This window comes from Salmo salar, chromosome ssa15 (assembly GCF_905237065.1).
Source record: "Salmo salar chromosome ssa15, Ssal_v3.1, whole genome shotgun sequence".
NCBI lineage: Eukaryota > Metazoa > Chordata > Actinopteri > Salmoniformes > Salmonidae > Salmo > Salmo salar.
The window spans coordinates 107,080,492-107,106,051 of record NC_059456.1 but is presented as its reverse complement, the minus strand read 5'-3'; the positions used below and the strand labels follow the sequence as shown (position 1 = coordinate 107,106,051).

Sequence of the window (25,560 nt, the reverse complement as noted above, 5' to 3'; positions counted from 1 at the left end):
TACATTAGGGCAGCAGCATGCCAGTCTATGGTGTGTACATTAGGCAGCATGCCAGTCTATGGTGTGTACATTAGGGCAGCAGCATGCCAGTCTACGGTGTGTACATTAGGGCAGCATGCCAGTCTATGGTGTGTACATTAGGGCAGCATGCCAGTCTACAGTGTGTACATTAGGGCAGCATGCCAGTCTACGGCGTGTACAAAGTCTACCAAGCACTCTTTCACAGAATCTAAAGATGTGTTTACACCGTCAACCCAATTCTGATCTTTTTAGCCCAATTATTGGCAAAAGATCTGATTGGTCAAAAGACTAATAATTGGACAAAAGACCAATAATTGGTTTACACTGTTTGGTGTAAACACAGCCTAAGTGATTACTAGTCTTTGGTGAAAGCAGAGAGAGAGATCAACAACCATAAAACTTAAGTTTAATACCTTTACAAGTTTTGATACAAATATTCACACCATAAAAAGTAAACCAGTAGTTCTTTACCATAACAAACCGACATTCCCAGTCGAACACAGTAGGTTTCTGGAGCAAAAAAAATGTGTCTTCTATTCAGACAGAGTGGTCCTTGTATGGACCATGTTGTTCCTGTGAAGAACATATAAAATCATTTAATTTTTATTTTTTTTTTAAAGTCAAGAGAACAATACACATGAACATAAAAAAGGTGATTGGGTCCACGTTACATTTGAAAACAGATTCTGATTGTGTTCAATGTCCTCATTCCTCACTGACTATCCAGTCCAGTGTATTGATGTAATACAAATGGTTCTTACCTACACAGAGCTTCATTCCAACACTACAACTGTCTAGGGAAATATTGGGATGGTATGCCAGCCTGTGAGCACTTTGTTCAGTCAGATGGGGAGAGTAGATAGCAGTGGGCTAGTTCTGTAAAATGGGTTTAAAAAAATATATATAAAAAAAATTTTAAATGTGCATTTGAATTCACATAAAACCAGAAAACAAAAATATAACTCTGAAAAAATTATACAACAGAAATATTAAAATAACTGAACTTCGAAGCAGAAAAAAGCAAGTATAACGTCGTTGTTAGTGTGAAAGTTCATCTGAAAAAGGAGATAATAAAAGCAGCAGTATTCTCTACTTTGAAACATCACTTGTGGCCGTTCACAGTTCTTGAAAGACGAACTAGCTAGCTAGCTAGCTAGCTCCATTCTTAAAAAATGTGCAAAAAAAATAATATTCCTGCAACAGGAAGATATCTAAGAAGTTCCATTATAGCTGATGAACTCTTTTTTAATTTTTTTTTTTAAATGAACAGAGAACGTCCTAACGTTAAGCAGCCATTCCTCCATACACACACTGATATGGTACCAGTCAAAAGTTTGGACACAATTACTCCTTCAAAAAGGGTTTTCTTTATTTGTATATTTTTCCTACATTGTAGAATAATAGTGAAGACATCAAATCTATGAAATAATACATATTGAATCATGTATTAACCAAGAAAGTGTTAAACTAATTAAAATACATTTTATATATTTGAGATTGTTCAAAGTAGCCACCATTGGCCTTGATCACAGCTTTGCACAATCTTGGCACAATGTAGAACATTTTTTACAAATAAAGGAAAAAGCCTGGAATGAGTCCAAACGGTTGACTGGTACTGTATGTATAACGTTACTAGATGTTAAATGAATGTTAAGCAGGTAATCTTCCATACATACAATGCTACTACTCTGTGTGTGTGTGTGTGTAACGTAGTCTATGAAATACAGTGATGACTGATGAACAAAACAAAAAAAACCAAAAAAAAACAATGTTAATAAAAGTAAAAATAAAAAATAAAATTTGCTGGTCCAGAAACCGAAAGACAAGTAGTCATGTTGATATCCCAGTTGCCTCGTGGTGAGAACTTTCATTTGTTTTAATGCCAACAACATTAAGTGTCAAATACAGAAGTAAAAAAACAACACTGGTCTGCCTGATCCAATGGTAAACTACCAGTGATGTGTTGGAAGACATTTTTCAGTCATGTCCATAACTAAAAGTCAAAATTCTAGTCATAGAAATACAATGAATAGAATGATTTTCTAGTCATTCTATTTCTAAAACAAAAAGCACCAAATTGAATGTCAACCATACGCAGGCACTTTAGCGTTGGTTGGTGGTGCACCCATCCACGTCCTGGTTCTCCCAAAAACAAAGTCCTGTGCTGGTGAACCATGCTGGTCTGATGAGCAACCTGACCTGGGGTTTTCAGTGAACCACACTCGCATAACAAGTAAACCTGCCCTAGAGTTTTGGCTTGGTGGACTAACACACGTTTAGGATTTAGCTCAGCAGGCTAACACAGTCTTGTCCCGGGGGTTCAAACCCACTCCAGGTCACAACCCTCCAACCTTGTTACACCCACCCATCCTCCCCTAACTCTAGCTCAAATTCCAGTCGCCCTTCCACAAGTTCCAGGTCCTCCTCCTCTTCCTCCTCCTCCTCCTCTTCCACAAGTTCCACTTCCTCCTCCACGATGTTGTCTCTACACCTCTCACACCTCTCTTCCTCCAGGGGGACCAGCAGTTCACAGATGGCCGCTCTCACACAGAGGACAGGCTCCATCACCTACCGGTAAAACGGGACATTGTGAAAAAATAAATAATAATAAATAAAAAAGTTTTGCACAATAACAAGTTAAAAGATGCATTCTAGAGACTTTAGTCTGCTTTTACAAACACCTGAAGATATAGTTTAGAGTGCATTTGTACTTCTTAAATAACATATTGAATGTATTGGAAAAAGGTTATCAAACTGGGACCTGTGCCACTCAGCAGTAAAGAGCTGGATTGGTAAGGGCCAGAGATAGACTAGTGTCCTGTCCAGGGGGTGTCCTGGTACATCAAGCTGTCTCACTACAGAAACAGGAGATAGACTAGTGTCCTGTCCAGGGGGTGTACTGGTACATCAAGCTGTCTCACTACAGAAACAGGAGATAGACTAGTGTCCTGTCCAGGGGGTGTCCTGGTACATCAAGCTGTCTCACTACAGAAACAGGAGATAGACTAGTGTCCTGTCCAGGGGGTGTACTGGTACATCAAGCTGCCTCTCTACAGAAACAGAATATAGACTAGTGTCCTGTCCAGGGGGTGTCCTGGTACATCAAGCTGTCTCACTACAGAAACAGGAGATAGACTAGTGTCCTGTCCAGGGGGTGTACTGGTACATCAAGCTGCCTCTCTACAGAAACAGAAGATAGACTAGTGTCCTGTCCAGGGGGTGTACTGGTACATCAAGCTGCCTCTCTACAGAAACAGGAGATAGACTAGTGTCCTGTCCAGGGGGTGTACTGGTACATCAAGCTGTCTCTCTACAGAAACAGGATATAGACTAGTGTCCTGTCCAGGGGGTGTACTGGTACATCAAGCTGTCTCTCTACAGAAACAGGATATAGACTAGTGTCCTGTCCAGGGGGTGTCCTGGTACATCAAGCTGTCTCTCTACAGAAACAGGAGATAGACTAGTGTCCTGTCCAGGGGGTGTACTGGTACATCAAGCTGTCTCTCTACAGAAACAGAATATAGACTAGTGTCCTGTCCAGGGGGTGTCCTGTACATCAAGCTGTCTCTCTAATGAAAAAGGAGATAGACTAGTGTCCTGTCCAGGGGGTGTCCTGGTACATCAAGCTGCCTCACTACAGAAACAGGAGATAGACTAGTGTCCTGTCCAGGGGGTGTCCTGGTACATCAAGCTGTCTCACTACAGAAACAGGAGATAGACTAGTGTCCTGTCCAGGGGGTGTCCTGGTACATCAAGCTGCCTCACTACAGAAACAGGAGATCGACCCATAGAGCAGGAGTCTTTCTGGCTCTTACCTCCATGCCCCTGTCCCCCAGGGCGGGCAGCCTGACTGGGAAGCCAGGGCAGACCATCAGGGTTTCCAGGTCCAGCAGCAGAGTGACCAGCTGGGTGATGGTTCCGAGGCGTGGAGGGTGGACCTCGTACAGGGGGTGGGTCAGAAGCAAGGGCTGGCCCTGTACAGTCACCTGGTTGAAGATGATGCACAATAACAAGCTCAACTCCTCCTTCAGTAGTTCAGAAGCTTAAAAAGGGGAAGTTCAGTATTTTACAATAACGTTAGATGGTTCCTCAACCTAAAAAGTACTCTATGGGGCTTGGACAAAGTGTAATCCATGCTTTGGGTTTTTTTTTAATGTAAAACGGACACTTCAAACTTACGAGGAACATTCTAACATTAAGTTGTAAAATACTTTGGGAGGTGAGGCTTTGGGTGCTGTAGGCCCAAAAGGAAACTTACGAGGAACATTCTAACATTAAGTTGTAAAATACTTTGGGAGGTGAGGCTTTGGGTGCTGTAGGCCCAAAAGGAAACTTACGAGGAACATTCTAACATTAAGTTGTAAAATACTTTGGGAGGTGAGGCTTTGGGTGCTGTAGGCCCAAAAGGAAACTTACGAGGAACATTCTAACATTAAGTTGTAAAATACTTTGGGAGGTGAGGCTTTGGGTGCTGTAGGCCCAAAAGGAAACTTACGAGGAACATTCTAACATTAAGTTGTAAAATACTTTGGGAGGTGAGGGTTTGGGTGCTGTAGGCCCAAAAGGAAACTTACGAGGAACATTCTAACATTAAGTTGTAAAATACTTTGGGAGGTGAGGCTTTGGGTGCTGTAGGCCCAAAAGGAAACTTACGAGGAACATTCTAACATTAAGTTGTAAAATACTTTGGGAGGTGAGGCTTTGGGTGCTGTAGGCCCAAAAGGAAACTTACGAGGAACATTCTAACATTAAGTTGTAAAATACTTTGGGAGGTGAGGCTTTGGGTGCTGTAGGCCCAAAAGGAAAATCGGACTGATACAAAAAGGAGGCGTCACAGTTACAGATGGCATTTCTACCCTAAAGCCTTTATCAAGTAACGAGAACAAAAGGACTAGTCAAAAGTAGTGCATTCATTTAGGGAATTTAGGGTGCCATTTGGAACACAGGCTAAGTTGAATTGAACTTGTGCTGGAAGTCTTGTCTTTCCCCTTACCTGGAAGCAGAAGCCCGGTAGGATCTGGAGAACTGTGTCAGCCATGGTGGAGAGTTTAGAGCACTGGAGGAGTTGTAATAGAGGACCCCTTGCCATGACCCCTACCCAGTGGGCTGGTAGCACCGTGCGGCGCAGGGCCCTCAGGAACCCAAACAGAGCTGCTTCCCTATCGTCACGACAGGACTCGCTGCCGTCAGCCAGACTGAAGGTCTCTGTGATCTAGAGGGAGGGTGTGGGGAGAGAGAGAGAGAGAGAGAGAGAAATGACAGAGATGAATGTATGGAGAGATCAAAACACTTGATCCGAGGTTAATTTAGTTTGCCCTGTACAGATAACCAATCCAGTAATGTCCATGCTAGATAGAGAGAGAGAGAGATAACCAATCCAGTAATGTCCATGCTAGATAGAGAGAGAGAGAGATAACCAATCCAGTAATGTCCATGCTAGATAGAGAGAGAGAGAGATAACCAATCCAGTAGTGTCCATGCTAGATAGATAGAGAGAGAGATAACCAATCCAGTAATGTCCATGCTAGATAGAGAGAGAGAGAGATAACCAATCCAGTAATGTCCATGCTAGATAGAGAGAGAGAGAGATAACCAATCCAGTAATGTCCATGCTAGATAGAGAGAGAGAGAGATAACCAATCCAGTAATGTCCATGCTAGATAGAGAGAGAGAGAGATAACCAATCCAGTAATGTCCATGCTAGATAGAGAGAGAGAGATAACCAATCCAGTAATGTCCATGCTAGATAGAGAGAGAGAGAGATAACCAATCCAATAATGTCCATGCTAGATAGAGAGAGAGAGAGATAACCAATCCAGTAATGTCCATGCTAGATAGAGTGAGAGAGAGAACCAATCCAGTAATGTCCATGCTAGATAGAGTGAGAGAGAACCAATCCAGTAATGTCCATGCTAGATAGAGAGAGAGAGAGATAACCAATCCAGTAATGTCCATGCTAGATAGAGAGAGAGAGAGATAACCAATCCAGTAATGTCCATGCTAGATAGAGAGAGAGAGAGATAACCAATCCAGTAATGTCCATGCTAGATAGAGAGAGAGAGAGAGAGATAACCAATCCAGTAATGTCCATGCTAGATAGAGAGAGTGAGTGAGATAACCAATCCAGTAATGTCCATGCTAGATAGAGAGAGAGTGAGATAACCAATCCAGTAATGTCCATGCTAGATAGAGAGAGAGAGAGATAACCAATCCAGTAATGTCCATGCTAGATAGAGAGAGAGAGATAACCAATCCAGTAATGTCCATGCTAGATAGAGAGAGAGAGAGATAACCAATCCAATAATGTCCATGCTAGATAGAGAGAGAGAGAGATAACCAATCCAGTAATGTCCATGCTAGATAGAGTGAGAGAGAACCAATCCAGTAATGTCCATGCTAGATAGAGAGAGAGAGAGATAACCAATCCAGTAATGTCCATGCTAGATAGAGAGAGAGAGAGATAACCAATCCAGTAATGTCCATGCTAGATAGAGAGAGAGAGAGAGAGATAACCAATCCAGTAATGTCCATGCTAGATAGAGAGAGTGAGATAACCAATCCAGTAATGTCCATGCTAGATAGAGAGAGAGAGAGAGAGATAACCAATCCAGTAATGTCCATGCTAGATAGAGAGAGAGAGAGATAACCAATCCAGTAATGTCCATGCTAGATAGAGAGAGAGAGAGATAACCAATCCAGTAATGTCCATGCTAGATAGAGAGAGAGAGAGAGATAACCAATCCAGTAATGTCCATGCTAGATAGAGAGAGAGAGAGATAACCAATCCAGTAATGTCCATGCTAGATAGAGAGAGTGAGATAACCAATCCAGTAATGTCCATGCTAGATAGAGAGAGATAACCAATCCAGTAATGTCCATGCTAGATAGAGAGAGAGAGATAACCAATCCAGTAATGTCCATGCTAGATAGAGAGAGATAACCAATCCAATAATGTCCATGCTAGATAGAGAGAGAGAGAGATAACCAATCCAATAATGTCCATGCTAGATAGAGAGAGAGAGATAACCAATCCAATAATGTCCATGCTAGATAGAGAGAGAGAGAGATAACCAATCCAGTAATGTCCATGCTAGATAGAGAGAGAGAGAGAGATAACCAATCCAGTAATGTCCATGCTAGATAGAGAGAGAGAGAGATAACCAATCCAATAATGTCCATGCTAGATAGAGAGAGAGAGAGATAACCAATCCAGTAATGTCCATGCTAGATAGAGAGAGAGAGATAACCAATCCAATAATGTCCATGCTAGATAGAGAGAGAGAGAGATAACCAATCCAGTAATGTCCATGCTAGAGAGAGAGAGAGATAACCAATCCAGTAATGTCCATGCTAGATAGAGAGAGATAACCAATCCAGTAATGTCCATGCTAGATAGAGAGAGAGATAACCAATCCAGTAATGTCCATGCTAGATAGAGAGAGATAACCAATCCAGTAATGTCCATGCTAGATAGAGAGAGATAACCAATCCAGTAATGTCCATGCTAGATAGAGAGAGATAACCAATCCAGTAATGTCCATGCTAGATAGAGAGAGATAAACAATCCAGTAATGTCCATGCTAGATAGAGAGAGATAACCAATCCAATAATGTCCATGCTAGATAGAGAGAGAGAGAGATAACCAATCCAGTAATGTCCATGCTAGATAGAGAGAGAGAGATAACCAATCCAGTAATGTCCATGCTAGATAGAGAGAGAGAGAGATAACCAATCCAGTAATGTCCATGCTAGATAGAGAGAGAGATAACCAATCCAGTAATGTCCATGCTAGATAGAGAGAGAGAGAGATAACCAATCCAGTAATGTCCATGCTAGATAGAGAGAGATAACCAATCCAGTAATGTCCATGCTAGATAGAGAGAGATAACCAATCCAGTAATGTCCATGCTAGATAGAGAGAGATAACCAATCCAATAATGTCCATGCTAGATAGAGAGAGATAACCAATCCAGTAATGTCCATGCTAGATAGAGAGAGATAACCAATCCAGTAATGTCCATGCTAGAGAGAGAGAGATAACCAATGCAGTAATGTCCATGCTAGATAGAGAGAGAGATAACCAATCCAATAATGTCCATGCTAGATAGAGATAGAGAGATAACCAATCCAATAATGTCCATGCTAGATAGAGATAGAGAGATAACCAATCCAATAATGTCCATGCTAGAGAGAGAGAGAGAGAGATAACCAATCCAGTAATGTCCATGCTAGATAGAGAGAGAGAGATAACCAATCCAGTAATGTCCATGCTAGATAGAGAGAGAGATAACCAATCCAATAATGTCCATGCTAGATAGAGAGAGAGAGAGATAACCAATCCAGTAATGTCCATGCTAGATAGAGAGAGAGAGATAACCAATCCAGTAATGTCCATGCTAGATAGAGAGATAACAAGGGAGAGATAAAAAAATAAAAAAAGAGAGCGATTGATGGACAGCTCACCTCTGGAGTGACATCATCAGGAGTGACATCACGGATGACCTCGGTGGTCAACCTGGGCATGACCGTCGACCCCGTGACCTCTGGCAGGTCTGGTGTTCCGAGTTGAATGACGGTTCGAGGTATCTCGGCGTAGAGCTCTACCAGTTGTTCCTCCTCAGTGTAGTCTAGTGTGTCTGGCTCTGTCCTGCTCGTAGTGTACGGCGAGGAGGGCTCAGTAAGGGGTTGGTGCAGAGGCGGACGTAGTTGCTTCACAGCTGATGGTTCAGATGTCATGTAGTTAAGTGATGGGGGTTCAACTGCAGGTTCCAGGACTGCGGAGGCCTTGGGAGAAATCGAATAGCTGGTTTAACTAAACCTACGGACTGGCTGGTTTAACTAAACCTACGGACTGGCTGGGTTTAACTAAACCTACGGACTGGCTGGTTTAACTAAACCTACGGACTGGCTGGTTTTAACTAAACCTACGGACTAGCTGGTTTAACTAAACCTACGGACTGGCTGGTTTTAACTAAACCTACGGACTGGCTGGTTTTAACTAAACCTACGGACTGGCTGGTTTTAACTAAACCTACGGACTGGCTGGTTTTAACTAAACCTACGGACTGGCTGGTTTAACTAAACCTACGGACTGGCTGGTTTTAACTAAACCTACGGACTGGCTGGTTTTAACTAAACCTACGCACTAGCTGGTTTAACTAAACCTACGGACTGGCTGGTTTTAACTAAACCTACGGACTAGCTGGTTTAACTAAACCTACGGACTAGCTGGTTTAACTAAACCTACAGACTGGCTGGTTTTAACTAAACCTACGGACTAGCTGGTTTAACTAAACCTACAGACTGGCTGGTTTAACTAAACCTACAGACTGGCTGGTTTAACTAAACCTACAGACTGGCTGGTTTAACTAAACCTACAGACTGGCTGGTTTTAACTAAACCTACGGACTGGCTGGTTTAACTAAACCTACAGACTGGCTGGTTTTAACTAAACCTACGCAGTAGCTGGTTTAACTAAACCTACGGACTGGCTGGTTTAACTAAACCTACGGACTGGCTGGTTTTAACTAAACCTACGCACTAGCTGGTTTTAACTAAACCTACGGACTGGCTGGTTTTAACTAAACCTACGGACTAGCTGGTTTAACTAAACCTACGGACTGGCTGGTTTTAACTAAACCTACAGACTGGCTGGTTTTAACTAAACCTACAGACTGGCTGGTTTTAACTAAACCTACAGACTGGCTGGTTTTAACTAAACCTACAGACTGGCTGGTTTAAACTAAACCTACGGACTGGCTGGTTTAAACTAAACCTACAGACTGGCTGGTTTAAACTAAACCTACAGACTGGCTGGTTTTAACTAAACCTACGCAGTAGCTGGTTTAACTAAACCTACGGACTGGCTGGTTTTAACTAAACCTACGCACTAGCTGGTTTAACTAAACCTACAGACTGGCTGGTTTTAACTAAACCTACGGACTAGCTGGTTTAACTAAACCTACAGACTGGCTGGTTTAACTAAACCTACAGACTGGCTGGTTTTAACTAAACCTACGCACTAGCTGGTTTAACTAAACCTACGGACTGGCTGGTTTTAACTAAACCTACGGACTAGCTGGTTTAACTAAACCTACAGACTGGCTGGTTTAACTAAACCTACAGACTGGCTAGTTTAACTAAACCTACAGACTGGCTGGTTTTAACTAAACCTACAGACTGGCTGGTTTTAACTAAACCTACGGACTGGCTGGTTTTAACTAAACCTACGGACTGGCTGGTTTTAACTAAACCTACGGACTGGCTGGTTTAACTAAACCTACGGACTGGCTGGTTTTAACTAAACCTACGGACTGGCTGGTTTAACTAAACCTACAGACTGGCTGGTTTAACTAAACCTACAGACTGGCTGGTTTAACTAAACCTACAGACTGGCTGGTTTAACTAAACCTACAGACTGGCTGGTTTTAACTAAACCTACAGACTGGCTGGTTTAACTAAACCTACGCACTGGCTGGTTTAACTAAACCTACGGACTGGCTGGTTTTAACTAAACCTACGCACTAGCTGGTTTTAACTAAACCTACGCACTAGCTGGTTTTAACTAAACCTACAGACTGGCTGGTTATATGCACCAAGCTGGGACAATGCAATAGATTTCCAGTGAAAAGTCCCATTCGGCACCAGCTAGCTAATTTGTGAATACGGTTCATGATGTGTGTGTGTGTGACTCACTACCTGAGAAGCGAGGCTGGGACCAGGGATGATGGTAATTTGGTTGCCGTTCATCCTGATGAACTGGAGGTTGCCATGGTCGCTCTGGTAACAGCTCTGGGGGTAGGGCTGGGGATAGGGGCAGGGATTTTAATACAATTATACTATAGATGCATTATGGTCAATTGAAATTGGTGTGACGGATGCTGAGTGCGGAACAAGGGAGTTTGTTGACCTGCCCTTGCCTGGAATTGCATGGAGTACCAGCGATAGCCTACCGTAACATCCAAAACTAAAAGGTGGGAGTAATGGAGAGATTCTTGATCACAGGTGGGGGGAAAAAAAAAACAAAAATGGGGGAAAAAAAGTGTTCTACAAGCAGTTGTTACAACCCATATTACCAGTCTGTTCAACCTCTCTTTCGGGGGTAAGGGTCATCCCCCTCTTCAAAGGGGGTGACACTCTAGACCCAAACTGTTATAGACCTATATCCATCATGCCCTGCCTTTCTAAAACCTTAGAAAGTCAAGTTAACAAAACAGATCACCGACTATTTAGAATCCCACCGTACCTACTCCGCTGTGCAATCCGATTTTTCGAGCTGGTCATGGGTGCACCTCAGCCATGCTCAAGGTCCTAAACGACATCATAACCGCCATCGATATGAGACATTACTGTGCAGCTGTATTCATCGACCTGGCCAAGGCTTTCGACTCTTGTCAATCACCGTATTCTTATCGGCAGACTCAACAGCCTTGGTTTCTCAAATGACTGCCTCGCCTGGTTCACCAACTACTTCTCTGATAGAGTTCAGTGTGTCAAATCGGAGGGCCTGTTGTCCGGGCCTCTGGAAGTCTCTATGGGGGTGCCACAGGGTTCAATTCTCGAGCCGACTCTTTTCTCTGTATACATCAACGATGTCGCTCTCGCTGCTGGTGATTCTCTAATCCACCTCTACGCAGACGACACCATTCTGTATACTTCTGGCCCTTCCTTGGACACTGTGTTAACTAACCTCCAGACGAGTTTCAATGCCATACAACTCTCCTTCCGTGGCCTCCAACTGCTCTTAAACGCTAGTAAAACCAAATGCATGCTCTTCAACCGTTCGCTGCCCGCACCCACCCGCCCGACTAGCATCACTACTCTGGACGGTTCTGAATATGTGGACAACTACAAATACCTAGGTGTCTGGTTAGACTGTAAACTCTCCTTCCAGACTCATATTAAACATCTCCAATCCAAAATTAAATCTAGAATCGGCTTCCTATTTCGCAGCAAAGCCTCCTTCACTCACGCCGCCAAACACACCCTCGTAAAACTGACCATCCTACCGATCCTCGAGGATGTAATTTATGAAATAGCCTCCAATACTCTACTCAGCAAACTGGATGCAGTCCATCACAGTACCATCCGTTTTGTCACCAAAGCACCTTACACCACCCACCACTGCGACCTGTATGCTCTAGTCGCCAGACCCACTGGCTACAGGTCATCTATAAGCCTATGCTAGGTAAAGCTCAGCCTTATCTCAGCTCACTGGTCACGATAACAACACCCACCCGTAGCACACGCTCCAGCAGGTATATCTCACTGGTCATCCCAAAAGCCAACACCTCCTTTGGCCGCCTTTCCTTCCAGTTCTCTGCTGCCAATGACTGGAACGAATTGCAAAAATCGCTGAAGCTGCAGACTTATATTTCCCTCACTAACTTTAAACATCAGCTATCTGAGCAGCTAACCAATTGCTGCAGCTGTACATAGTCCATCTGTAAACAGCCCACCCAATCTACCTACCTCATCCCCATATTGTTTTTATTTACTTTTCTGCTCTTTTGCACATCATCATCTGCTCATCTATCACTCCAGTGTTAAATCTGCTAAATTGTAATTACTTCGCTACTATGGCCTATTTATTGCCTTACCTCCTCATGCCATTTGCACACACTGTATATAGACTTTCTTTTTTTTGTTTATTCCATGTGTAACTCTGTATTGTTGTTTGTGTCACACTGCTTTGCTTTATCTTGGCCAGGTCGCAGTTGTAAATGAGAACTTGTTCTCAACTAGCCTACCTGGTTAAATAAAAGGTGAAATAAAAATAAATTAAAAGACTTACATTTTAGCAGATGCTCTTATCAAGAGCGAATTACATGAGCAATTAGGGATAAGTGCAAAGCTGTCAAGGCAAAGGGTAGCTACCTTGAAGAATCTCCAATATATTTTGATTTGTTTAACACTTTTTCGGTTACTACATGATTCCATATGTGTTATTTCATAGTTGTGATGTCTTCACTATTATTCTACAATGTAAAAAATAAAGAAAAACCCTGGAATGATTAGGTGTGTCCAAACTTTTGACTGGTACTGTAGGTACGCCAACCTTGTAGCATCATACCCAAGAAGACTCGAGGCTGTAATCGCTGCCAAAAGGTGCTTCAACAAAGTACTGAGTAAAAGGTCTGAATACTTATGTAAATGTGATATTTCAGTTGTTTTTTGTATTGCGATGTCATTATGGGGTATTGCGATGTCATTATGGTGTATTGCGATGTCATTATGGGGTATTGCGATGTCATTATGGGGTATTGCGATGTCATTATGGGGTATTGCGTGTAGATTGATGAGGGAAAAAAAACATTTTAATCCATTTTAGAATAAAAATGTTACCTAACAAAATGTGTAAAGTCAAGGGGTCAAAATCATTTCCGAATGCAGTGTGTACGTACAGTTGAAGTCGGAAGTTTACATACACCTTAGCCAAATACATTTAAAACTCAGTTTCTCACAATTCCTGACATTTAATCCTAGTAAAAATCCCCTGTCTTAGGTCAGTTAGGATCACCACTTTATTTTAAGAATGTGAAATGTCAGAATAATAATAGTAGAGAGAATTATTAATTTCAGCTTTTATTTATTTCATCACAATTCCAGTGGGTCAGAAGTTTTCATACGCTCAATTATTATTTGGTAGCATTGCCTTTAAATTGTTTAACTTGGGTCAAATGTTTCGGGTAGCCTGTTGTTCTGGGATTGATTTGTACTTTTCGCACCAAAGTACGTTAATCTCTAGGAGACAGAACGCATCTCCTTCCTGAGCGGTATGACGGCTGTGTGGTCCCATGGTGTTTATACTTGCGTACTATTGTTTGTACAGATGAACGTGGTACCTTCAGGCATTTGGAAATTGCTCCCAAGGATGAACCAGACTTGTGGAGGTCTACAATTCTTTTTCTGAGGTCTTGGCTGATTTCTTTAGATTTTCCCATGATGTCAAGCAAAGAGGCAATGAGTTTGAAGGTAGGCCTTGAAATACATCCACAGGTACACCTCCAATTGACTCAAATGAGGTCAATTAGCCTATCAGAAGCTTCTAAAGCCATGACAACATTTTCTGGAATTTTCCAAGCTGTTTAAAGGCACAGTCAACTTAGTGTATGTAAACTTCTGACCCACTGGAATTGTGATACAGTGAATTATAAGTGAAAATAATCTGTCTGTAAACAATTGTTGGAAAAATTACTTGTGTCATGCACAAAGTAGATGTCCTAACCGACTTGCCAAAACTACAGTTTGTTAACAAGAAATTTGTGGAGAGGTTGAAAAACGAGTTTAAATGACTCCAACCTAAGTGTATGTAAACTTCCGACTTCAACTGTACATTTGTATGCGTTGTTGGTCTTTACCTGGACACAGCTGCTGGGGTAAGGTTCATCTGACCCAGACACACCACTACTGGGGTTCACAGGCATATAGGATGGAGACATCTAGAACCAGAGGAAGATAAAGAAACATCACATTGTGCCGTGGATAACAAATTCTGCGGCCCACCTAAAATGTCCTTATTCATTTATTTACACATTTACATTTTAGTCATTTAGCAGACACTCTTATCCAGAGCGACTTACAGTAGTGAATGCATACATTTATTTATATTTTTTTGTACTGGCCCCCCGTGGGAATCGAACCCACAACCCTGGCATTGCAAACACCATGCTCTACCAACTGAGCCACACAGGGAATGACCTCCATCTCATCTGATCCATACTGCAAATCATCCACTTTATGTGACATAAAAAAAATAAAAAAATCATAATAATTTTATATAAAAAAAATATAATAAAAATAGGAGTTGTTTGAACTATTTTAATAGTTGGACAGATCCTTACTCATGATAATGTGTGTACACCTTGAAGAGCGTTCCGCATAGACAAAAATAAAAGCTCCAGTAAAATAGATGTTTAGTTTTGAACAGTTTGAGACAAGATGATTTTCTGCATTGTAAAAAAGTGTAACCATGGACACAAAGCAACGCTCCGTTTGTTTCTACGGCAGAGGCTGTAGTACAGCTAAGCCTAAAAATCTGACTTGTTGTTGTCACCTTTGTTCCTCAAATGATCCAAATGTAACAGCAGCCTGAGCACACTGGACGCTGACACAGCGATACAGATGGAACCATATGCCATTCAATGTATTATCTGACCTAATGCTCCCGAGTCTTAATTATATGTGTATTCCCACCGGTTACATTTACAAGTGAGCGTTCAAAAAAATGATCACGATTAAGAAAAAAAGTTACTCCAGGGCCCACCCGAGAGAGCTCCTCCCCTCCAAAGCCCACCCGAGAGAGCTCCTCCCCTCCAGGGCCCACCCGAGAGAGAGCTCCTCCCCTCCAGGGCCCACCCGAGAGAGAGCTCCTCCCCTCCAGGGCCCACCCGAGAGAGAGCTCCTCCCCTCCAGGGCCCACCCGAGAGAGCTCCTCCCCTCCAGGGCCCACCCGAGAGAGCTCCTCCCCTCCAGGGCCCACCCGAGAGAGCTCCTCCCCTCCAGGGCCCACCCGAGAGAGCTCCTGCCCTCCAGGGCCCACCCGAGAGAGCTCCTGCCCTCCAGGGCCCACCCGAGAGAGCTCCTCCCCTCCAGGGCCCACCCGAGAGAGCTCCTCCCCTCCAGGGCCCACCCGAGAGAGCTCCTCCCCTCCAGGGCCCACCCGAGAGAGCTCCTCCCCTCCAGGGCCCACCCGAGAGAGCTCCTCCCCTCCAGGGCCCACCCGAGAGAGCTCCTCCCCTCCAGGGCCCACCGCTTGGGAACCAGTGATATAGAGAACCATGTAGAACAGTGATTCTCGGGGACTCCCAGACGTTTCACAATTGACCTACTATCTTTACCTAATAATTAGTTCAAATCAGGTGTGAAAGTTCTTGAATAGTTCAGGTACATGGAACGGCTGGGGATCCCCGACGAGAGGTTTGAAAACCCCTGATCTAGAACAGCGGTCTCAAACTGGCGGCCCACGGGCCAGATGGGGCTTGTAAGCCGATTTAACGTGCCCCGTTTACATTTAAGTCTTTTAGCAGACGCTCTTATCCAGAGCGACTTACAAATTGGTGCATTCACCTTATGATATCCAGTGGAACAACCACTTTACAATAGTACATCTATATATTTTTTTGGGGGGGTTAGAAGGATTAAGGAATACCTGGGATAGGATAAAGTAAAGAGGTTGGGTTTAGGACAGAACAAAGATATGGGTGTGTGTCCCAATAAGCTCTCCTTCCTCCTGAAGTGTGCACTCGTTCACTACTACCCTAAATGTAAAATTATTGGATAGGTATAGGCATGGGCTAGTGGGGGGGTGGGTTCCATATACCAACCATTTCCTTTCAAATCCATGAAGGAAAGTGCACACTTCAGGAGAAAGGAGAGGTTATTGGGACTCAACCACAGAGACCGTCAGAGAGAGCTTACCTGAGGTATTTGTTCAGGCACATCGTCGTCGTCGTCGTACTCCTGAAGTTCCGCCCATCTCTCTCCGTCCTCTCCCCCAGGGCTGTACTCCAACGACTGGGAGGCAACGGTGTACACCGGTTCCTCTTCCTCCTCAGTCTCGTCAGTCTCTGTCGTATCACTCGAGGGGACCTGGCTCCATACTCGTCTCCTCCGTTTGGTGAAGTGTTTAGGGGGCCGACCGCGTCCCCTCCCTGTCCCAACTTTTGATCCGCTTCCTGGTTTTATCATATGCCATTTTGAAAGTGTCCTTCCTAATAGTACATATCCTGCTCCATGTCCTACTACAGTTCCTGGTGAAATAGGAACACTTCCTGGAAGTACACTTCCTAGTCCAATGGGAACACTCTGGCCACCTGGGTCTTCTGTCAGGTGATTCTTAAAGAAGCTTCCCATTAAGTCCCTTTTGGTGGGCTGGAGGGAGAAGGCTTTAATTACAAATACATACATACATACATACATACATACATACATACATACAGAATAACGCCTATAAGAGGCATTTAAGAGTTTGTGTGTGTGTGTGAAATACAATTTAAATAGTCTATGAAAAACAATGTCACAAGATTTAGCTAAATAATCTAACACAAATTGAAAACACATTCCTCTTAACCACCACATACCATAAAGAACCACATACCATAAAGAACCACATACCATAAAGAACCACATACCATAAAGAACCACATACCATAAAGAACCACATACCATAAAGAACCACATACCATAAAGAACCGCATACAGTTAAAGTAGGAAGTTTACATACACTTAGGTTGGAGTCATTAAAACTAGTTTTTCAACCACTCCACAAATGTCTTGTTAACAAATTATAGTTTTGGCGAGTCGGTTAGGACATCTACTTTGTGCATGACACAAGTAATTTTTCCAACAATTGTTGACAGACAGATTATCTCAATTATAATTCACTGTATCACAATTTCAGTGGGTCAGAAGTTTACATACACTAAGTTGACTGTGCCTTTAAACCGCTTGGAAAATTCCAGAAAATGATGTCATGGCTTTAGAAGCTTCTGATAGGCTAATTGACCTCATTTGAGTCAATTGGAGGTGTACCTGTGGATGTATTTCAAGGCCTACCTTCAAACTCATTGCCTCTTTGCTTGACATCATGGGAAAATCAAAAGAAATCAGCCAAGACCTCAGAAAAAAATTGTAGACCTCCACAAGTCTGGTTCATCCTTGGGAGCAATTTCCAAACGCCTGAAGGTACCACGTTCATCTGTACAAACAATAGTACGCAAGTATAAACACCATGGGACCACGCAGCCGTCATACCACTCAGGAAGGAGACGCATTCTGTCTCCTAGAGATGAACGTACTTTGGTGTGAAAAGTACAAATCAATCCCAGAACAACAGCAAAGGACCTTGTGAAGATGCTGGAGGAAACAGGTACAAAAGTATCTATATCCACAGTAAACTGCACATGGGGACAAAGATCGTACTTTTTGGAGAAATGTCCTCTGGTCTGATGAAACAAAAATATAACTGTTTGGCCATAATGACCATCGTTATGTTTGGAGGAAAAAGGGGGAGGCTTGCAAGCCAAAGAACACCATCCCAACCGTGAAGCATGGGGGTGGCAGCATCATGTTGTGTGGGGGCTTTGCTGCTGGAGGGACTGGTGCACTTCACAAAATAGATGGCATCATGAGGGTGGAAAATTATGTGGATATATTGAAGCAACATCTCAAGACATCAGTCAGGAAGTTAAATCTTGGTCGCAAATGGGTCTTCCAAATGGACAATGACCCCAAGCATACTTCCAAAGTTGTGGCAAAATGGCTTAAAGACAACAAAGTCAAGGTATTGGAGTGGCCATCACAAAGTCCTGACCTCAATCCTACTGAACATTTGTGGGCAGAACTGAAAAAGCGTGTGCGAGCAAGGAGGCCTACAAACCTGACTCAGTTACACCAGCTTTGTCAGGAGGAATGGGCCAAAATTCACCCAACTTATTGTGGGAAGCTTGTGGAAGGCTACCTGAAATGTTTGACCCAAGTTAAACAATTTAAAGGCAATGCTACCAAATAATAATTGAGTGTATGTAAACTGCTGACCCACTGGGAATGTGATGAAAGAAATAAAAGCTGAAATAAAATAATTCTCTACTATTATTCTGACATTTCACATTCTTAAAATAAAGTGGTGATCCTAACTGACCTAAGACAGGGAATTTTTACTAGGATTAAATGTCAGGAATTGTGAAAAACTGAGTTGAAATGTATTTGGCTAAGGTGTATGTAAACTTCCGACTTCAACTGTACCATATAGAACCATATATCATAACCATATACCATAAAGAACCATATGTTTAGGTACCATAACCATATGTGCCATAAAGAACCATACACCAGAACCATATGTACCATAAAGAGCCATACACCAGAACCATACACCAGAACCATATGTACCATAAAGAACCATACACCAGAACCATATGTACCATAAAGAGCCATACACCAGAACCATATGTACCATAAAGAGCCATACACCAGAGCCATACACCAGAACCATATGTACCATAAAGAACCATACACCAGAACCATATGTACCATAAAGAACCATACACCAGAACCATATGTACCATAAAGAGCCATACACCAGAGCCATACACCAGAACCATATGTGCCATAAAGAACCATACACCAGAACCATATGTACCATAAAGAGCCATACACCAGAACCATATGTACCATAAAGAACCATACACCAGAACCATAAAGAGCCATACACCAGAACCATATGTACCATAAAGAACCATACACCAGAACCATATGTACCATAAAGAACCATACACCAGAACCATATGTACCATAAAGAGCCATACACCAGAGCCATACACCAGAACCATATGTGCCATAAAGAACCATACACCAGAACCATATGTACCATAAAGAGCCATACACCAGAACCATATGTACCATAAAGAGCCATACACCAGAACCATAAAGAGCCATACACCAGAACCATATGTACCATAAAGAACCATACACCAGAACCATATGTACCATAAAGAACCATACACCAGAACCATATGTACCATAAAGAGCCATACACCAGAGCCATACACCAGAACCATATGTACCATAAAGAGCCATACACCAGAACCATATGTACCATAAAGAGCCATACACCAGAACCATATGTACCATAAAGAGCCATACACCAGAACCATAAAGAGCCATACACCAGAACCATATGTACCATAAAGAACCATACACCAGAACCATATGTACCATAAAGAACCATACACCAGAACCATATGTACCATAAAGAGCCATACACCAGAGCCATACACCAGAACCATATGTACCATAAAAGAGCCATACACCAGAACCATATGTACCATAAAGAGCCATACACCAGAGCCATACACCAGAACCATATGTGCCATAAAGAGCCATACACCAGAACCATATGTACCATAAAGAGCCATACACCAGAACCATATGTACCATAAAGAACCATACACCAGAACCATATGTACCATAAAGAACCATACACCAGAACCATATGTACCATAAAGAACCATACACCAGAACCATATGTACCATAAAGAGCCATACACCAGAGCCATACACCAGAACCATATGTACCATAAAGAGCCATACACCAGAACCATATGTACCATAAAGAGCCATACACCAGAACCATATGTACCATAAAGAACCATACACCAGAACCATATGTACCATAAAGAGCCATACACCAGAACCATATGTACCATAAAGAACCATACACCAGAACCATATGTACCATAAAGAGCCATACACCAGAACCATACACCAGAACCATATGTACCATATTAAGAGCCATACACCAGAACCATATGTACCATATTAAGAGCCATACACCAGAACCATATGTACCATATTAAGAGCCATACACCAGAACCATATGTACCATATTAAGAGCCATACACCAGAACCATATGTACCATATTAAGAGCCATACACCAGAACCATATGTACCATATTAAGAGCCATACACCAGAACCATATGTACCATATTAAGAGCCATACACCAGAACCATATGTACCATATTAAGAGCCATACACCAGAACCATATGTACCATATTAAGAGCCATACACCAGAACCATATGTACCATATTAAGAGCCATACACCAGAACCATATGTACCATATTAAGAGCCATACACCAGAACCATATGTACCATATTAAGAGCCATACACCAGAACCATATGTACCATATTAAGAGCCATACACCAGAACCATATGTACCATATTAAGAGCCATACACCAGAACCATATGTACCATATTAAGAGCCATACACCAGAACCATATGTACCATATTAAGAGCCATACACCAGAACCATATGTACCATATTAAGAGCCATACACCAGAACCATATGTACCATATTAAGAGCCATACACCAGAACCATATGTACCATATTAAGAGCCATACACCAGAACCATATGTACCATATTAAGAGCCATACACCAGAACCATATGTACCATATTAAGAGCCATACACCAGAACCATATGTACCATATTAAGAGCCATACACCAGAACCATATGTACCATATTAAGAGCCATACACCAGAACCATATGTACCATATTAAGAGCCATACACCAGAACCATATGTACCATATTAAGAGCCATACACCAGAACCATATGTACCATATTAAGAGCCATACACCAGAACCATATGTACCATATTAAGAGCCATACACCAGAACCATATGTACCATATTAAGAGCCATACACCAGAACCATATGTACCATATTAAGAGCCATACACCAGAACCATATGTACCATATTAAGAGCCATACACCAGAACCATATGTACCATATTAAGAGCCATACACCAGAACCATATGTACCATATTAAGAGCCATACACCAGAACCATATGTACCATATTAAGAGCCATACACCAGAACCATATGTACCATATTAAGAGCCATACACCAGAACCATATGTACCATATTAAGAGCCATACACCAGAACCATATGTACCATATTAAGAGCCATACACCAGAACCATATGTACCATATTAAGAGCCATACACCAGAACCATATGTACCATATTAAGAGCCATACACCAGAACCATATGTACCATATTAAGAGCCATACACCAGAACCATATGTACCATATTAAGAGCCATACACCAGAACCATATGTACCATATTAAGAGCCATACACCAGAACCATATGTACCATATTAAGAGCCATACACCAGAACCATATGTACCATATTAAGAGCCATACACCAGAACCATATGTACCATATTAAGAGCCATACACCAGAACCATATGTACCATATTAAGAGCCATACACCAGAACCATATGTACCATATTAAGAGCCATACACCAGAACCATATGTACCATATTAAGAGCCATACACCAGAACCATATGTACCATATTAAGAGCCATACACCAGAACCATATGTACCATATTAAGAGCCATACACCAGAACCATATGTACCATATTAAGAGCCATACACCAGAACCATATGTACCATATTAAGACAGCGACGGTACTTGCACTTCTGTTTCTTTTTGTTGGCCCCGCCGTTCTTGGGCTTATCCAGGCAGTAGACGCATTTACCACAATCTGTACGCTGACAAGGAGCACACTGACCACAGCCCTGAGTACGCTTCTTCAATTTACCCTGAGAGAGAGAGAGAGAGGAAGAAACAAATCAAGAATTAGTCGTACCTGGGCGAGTGAGCAGGAAAAAGAGGGGTAGAAAGAAAGCCGTCTGGGACTCAAGTCTTCCACTGACTCACCGTTATACGTGAGATATTAGTCTGTTCATGCGTCTCTTCAGACTCACTCCCCTCGCTGTGGTTATACACCTGTAGGATGACAACAGGAAGGAGAAATGTCACAAAAAAAATAATAAAAAATAAACATCTAGGGAGTTACCTTCGATGTATCCCAAGTAGCACCCGATTCCCTACAGTGACTTTTTAACACATTTCGTTATTGCAGCCTGAATTAAAAATGGATTACATTTAGATTTTGTGGTCACTGGCCTACACACACACACACAGACAATACCCCATAATGTCAAAGTGGAATTGTGTTTTTTATTTTTTTATTATTATTTTTATTTACAAATTAATAAAAAATGAAAACGCAGAAATGTCTTGTCAAATATTCAATCCATTTGACATGGCAAGCCTAAATAAGTTCTGGAGTAAAAAATTTGCTTAACAAGTCACATAATAAGATGCATGGACTCACTCTGTGTGCAATAATAGTGTTTAATATGATTTTTGAATGACTACCTCATCTCTGTACCCCCAACACATACAATTATCTGTTAGGGTCCCTCATTTCGAAGCAGTGAATTTCAAGCACAGATTCAACCACAAAGACCAGGGAGGATTTCCAAAGCCTCGCAAAGAAGGGTTAGGCTGTTCTGGAATCTATTTTAGTATTCCAAAATCCAGTGAAGTTATTTTTTTCTACGACCAGTACCAAGGCCCTTCACCGATTGGTCAGTTTGGCCGGGCGGCCAGCTCTAGGAAGAGTCTTGGTGATTCCAAACATATTCCATTTAAGAATTAACGGAGGCCACTGTGTTCTTGGGGACATTCAATTCTGCAGAGATTTTTTATTTTTTTGGTACCCTTCCCCAGATCTGTGCATCGACACAATCCTGTCGTCTCGGAGCTCTACGGGCAAATCCTTCGACCTCAAAGCTTGGTTTTTGCTCTGACATGCACTGTCAACTGTGGGACCTTATATAGACAGGTGTGTGTGCCTTTCCAAATCATGTCCAATCAATTGAACTTACCACAGGTGGACTCCAATCAAGTTGTACAAACATCTCAAGGATGATCAATGGAAACAAGATGCACCTGAACTCAATTTCGAGTCACATAGCTCTTAGTAATTTACCAAGAAAGACCCAAAGCTGTAAATCGCTGCCAAAGCTGATTCTAACATGTATTGACTCAAGGGTGTGAATACTTATGTAAATTAAATATTTCTGCATTTCATTTTTTTTTTAAATACATTCGCAAACATTCCCCCCCAAACTATTACTTTGTCATTATGGGATATTGTGTGTAATCCATATCCACATTGAATTCAGACTGTAACACCAAAACACGTGGAATAAGTCAAGGAGTATGAATACTTTCTAAAGTCACTGTATATAGTGCACTATATTAGGGAATATGGTGTCAGTTGGGGCACAGCCCTTGTCACACACCTAATAATAAAACGCATGTTGAGGACTCTTCACTCCTGACGCTGTATCCATGTGGGTGGTGTCCCTCAAGGCTCTACTCTAGGATCTCTCTTATATAATTGACCTATGGGAGTGGCATATCCATTATATAGTGAAGACAGACAACGTCTTCGCCTCCCATTACAAAGAGGTCTTCAAAACTCAAAAATGGGACTTCCTGGTTAAATAAATAAGTGTAATAAAACATTTAAAAAAACTCACAATTTTCTCTGGCTTCCACTCTACTTCCTCCTCCTTCTCTTTCACCTGTACCTTCTGTAAAAAGACATGGGTTTGCTAGCCTACGCAACTTTTTTAATTTTATTTGGTGAGTATATAGCGTTTACACCCCGCTTATGCTAAATTCATAAATCTAAGGATTAGACCCATCCGTGTACTTATTGACTCTATTATCCCCATGGGGAAATTTTGTTGCAGTGTCATGTACACATTTAAAGTGGCGTTTAAATACAAAACAAAATTGACAAACACCCATATTAAAATAAATTCATAAATACAAACTTTTCTCTGTGGTTTCAACTCTTGTTTTTCTTCCTCTTTTACCTTCTGGAAGATTACACATAATTATGAGAAATTCAAATTGACATCATATCATCCAAATGCTTTTTGTACGCAAAGACAGTGACAACCAAAACCAATCAATCATCATCAATTCAATGAATCAACAAATACCCGTTGAGGAGTCCTCATCTTCTTCTGTGGCTTTTCTTCTACTTCTTCCTCCTCTTCTTCCCCCTCCTCCTCCTCTTCCTCCTCCTCCTCCTCTTCCAGTTCCTTCACAGATTCTTTCATCTTGACTTTTCTCTGTGGGGACAACAAAACAATCTTGACCTTTGACCTTATCTGTAGCCTATAAAAAAGGTCGCAAAAATTGCGTTACCTTTCCCCAAATCCCGATTGGAGGATTCAAGGATTTCCTGCTAATTCCATCCTGATTGCAGGATAACTTCCAACTGGGATTTTACAAGAATGTTTTATATATATATATATATAACATTCTTGTTAAATAAATAAATAAATAAATAAATAAATATAATTTATTATCTACAGCTCATTCAGAAAGGATTCAGACCCCTTGACATTTTGTCATGTTACAGCCACATTCTAAAATATATTAAATAAATGTTTTTCAGCAATCTACACACAACCCCATAATGACAAAGCGAAAGCAGGTTTTTAGAAATGTTAGCACATTTATTAAGAATAAAAAAAACAGAAATACCATATTTACATAAGTATTCAGACCCTTAGCTATGAGACTCAAAATTGAGCTCAGGTGCATCCTGTTTCCATTGATCATCCTTGAGATGTTTCTACAACTTGATTGGAGTCCACCTGTGGTAAATTCAATTGATTGGACATGATTTTAAAAGGCTTGGTTTTTGCTCTGACATGCAGTCAACTGTGGGACCTTATATAGACAGGTGTGTCTGCTGCATTGAAGGTCCACAATAACACAGTGGCCTCCATCATTCTTAAAATGGAAGAAGTTTGTAACAACCAAGACTCATCCTAGAGCTGGCCGCCCGGCCAAACTGAGCAATCAGGGGAGAAGGGCCTTGGTCAGGGAGGTGACCAAGAACCTGATGGTCACTCTGACAGAGCTCCAGAGTTCCTCTGTGGAGATGGCAGAACCTTCCAGAAGGACAATCTCTGCAGCACTCCACCAATCAGGACTTTATGGTAGAGTGACCAGACGGAAGCCACTCCTCAGTAAAAGGCACCTAAAGACTCTCAGACCATGAGAAACAGCCAAGACAACGCGTGAGTGGCTTTGGGACAAGTGTCTGAATGTCCTTGAGTGGCCCAGCT

General features: G+C 41.9%; 1 protein-coding gene across 10 annotated transcripts in view; it reads right to left on the bottom strand.

The window, feature by feature from the left end:
- Positions 1 to 410: 410 nt before the first annotated feature.
- Positions 411 to 25,560, bottom strand: part of mbd1a (methyl-CpG binding domain protein 1a) — a 48,790-nt gene continuing 23,640 nt past the window's right edge. For 7 of the 10 annotated variants that reach the window (XM_045696543.1, XM_045696546.1, XM_045696549.1 and 4 more), the window contains 12 exons: positions 24,421 to 24,552; positions 24,250 to 24,294; positions 23,950 to 24,003; positions 22,274 to 22,342; positions 22,003 to 22,155; positions 16,441 to 16,893; positions 14,382 to 14,462; positions 10,720 to 10,824; positions 8,485 to 8,805; positions 5,015 to 5,233; positions 3,837 to 4,007; positions 411 to 2,589 (listed from right to left, as the gene is read on the bottom strand). In XM_045696543.1, the coding sequence (XP_045552499.1) occupies positions 2,377 to 2,589; positions 3,837 to 4,007; positions 5,015 to 5,233; positions 8,485 to 8,805; positions 10,720 to 10,824; positions 14,382 to 14,462; positions 16,441 to 16,893; positions 22,003 to 22,155; positions 22,274 to 22,342; positions 23,950 to 24,003; positions 24,250 to 24,294; positions 24,421 to 24,552 (2,016 nt within the window). In that variant the 3' untranslated portion in view covers positions 411 to 2,376. The remainder of the gene's footprint in view (positions 2,590 to 3,836; positions 4,008 to 5,014; positions 5,234 to 8,484; positions 8,806 to 10,719; positions 10,825 to 14,381; positions 14,463 to 16,440; positions 16,894 to 22,002; positions 22,156 to 22,273; positions 22,343 to 23,949; positions 24,004 to 24,249; positions 24,295 to 24,420; positions 24,553 to 25,560) is intronic. The other 3 variants (XM_045696548.1, XM_045696550.1, XM_045696553.1) reach the window with 3 other exon arrangements.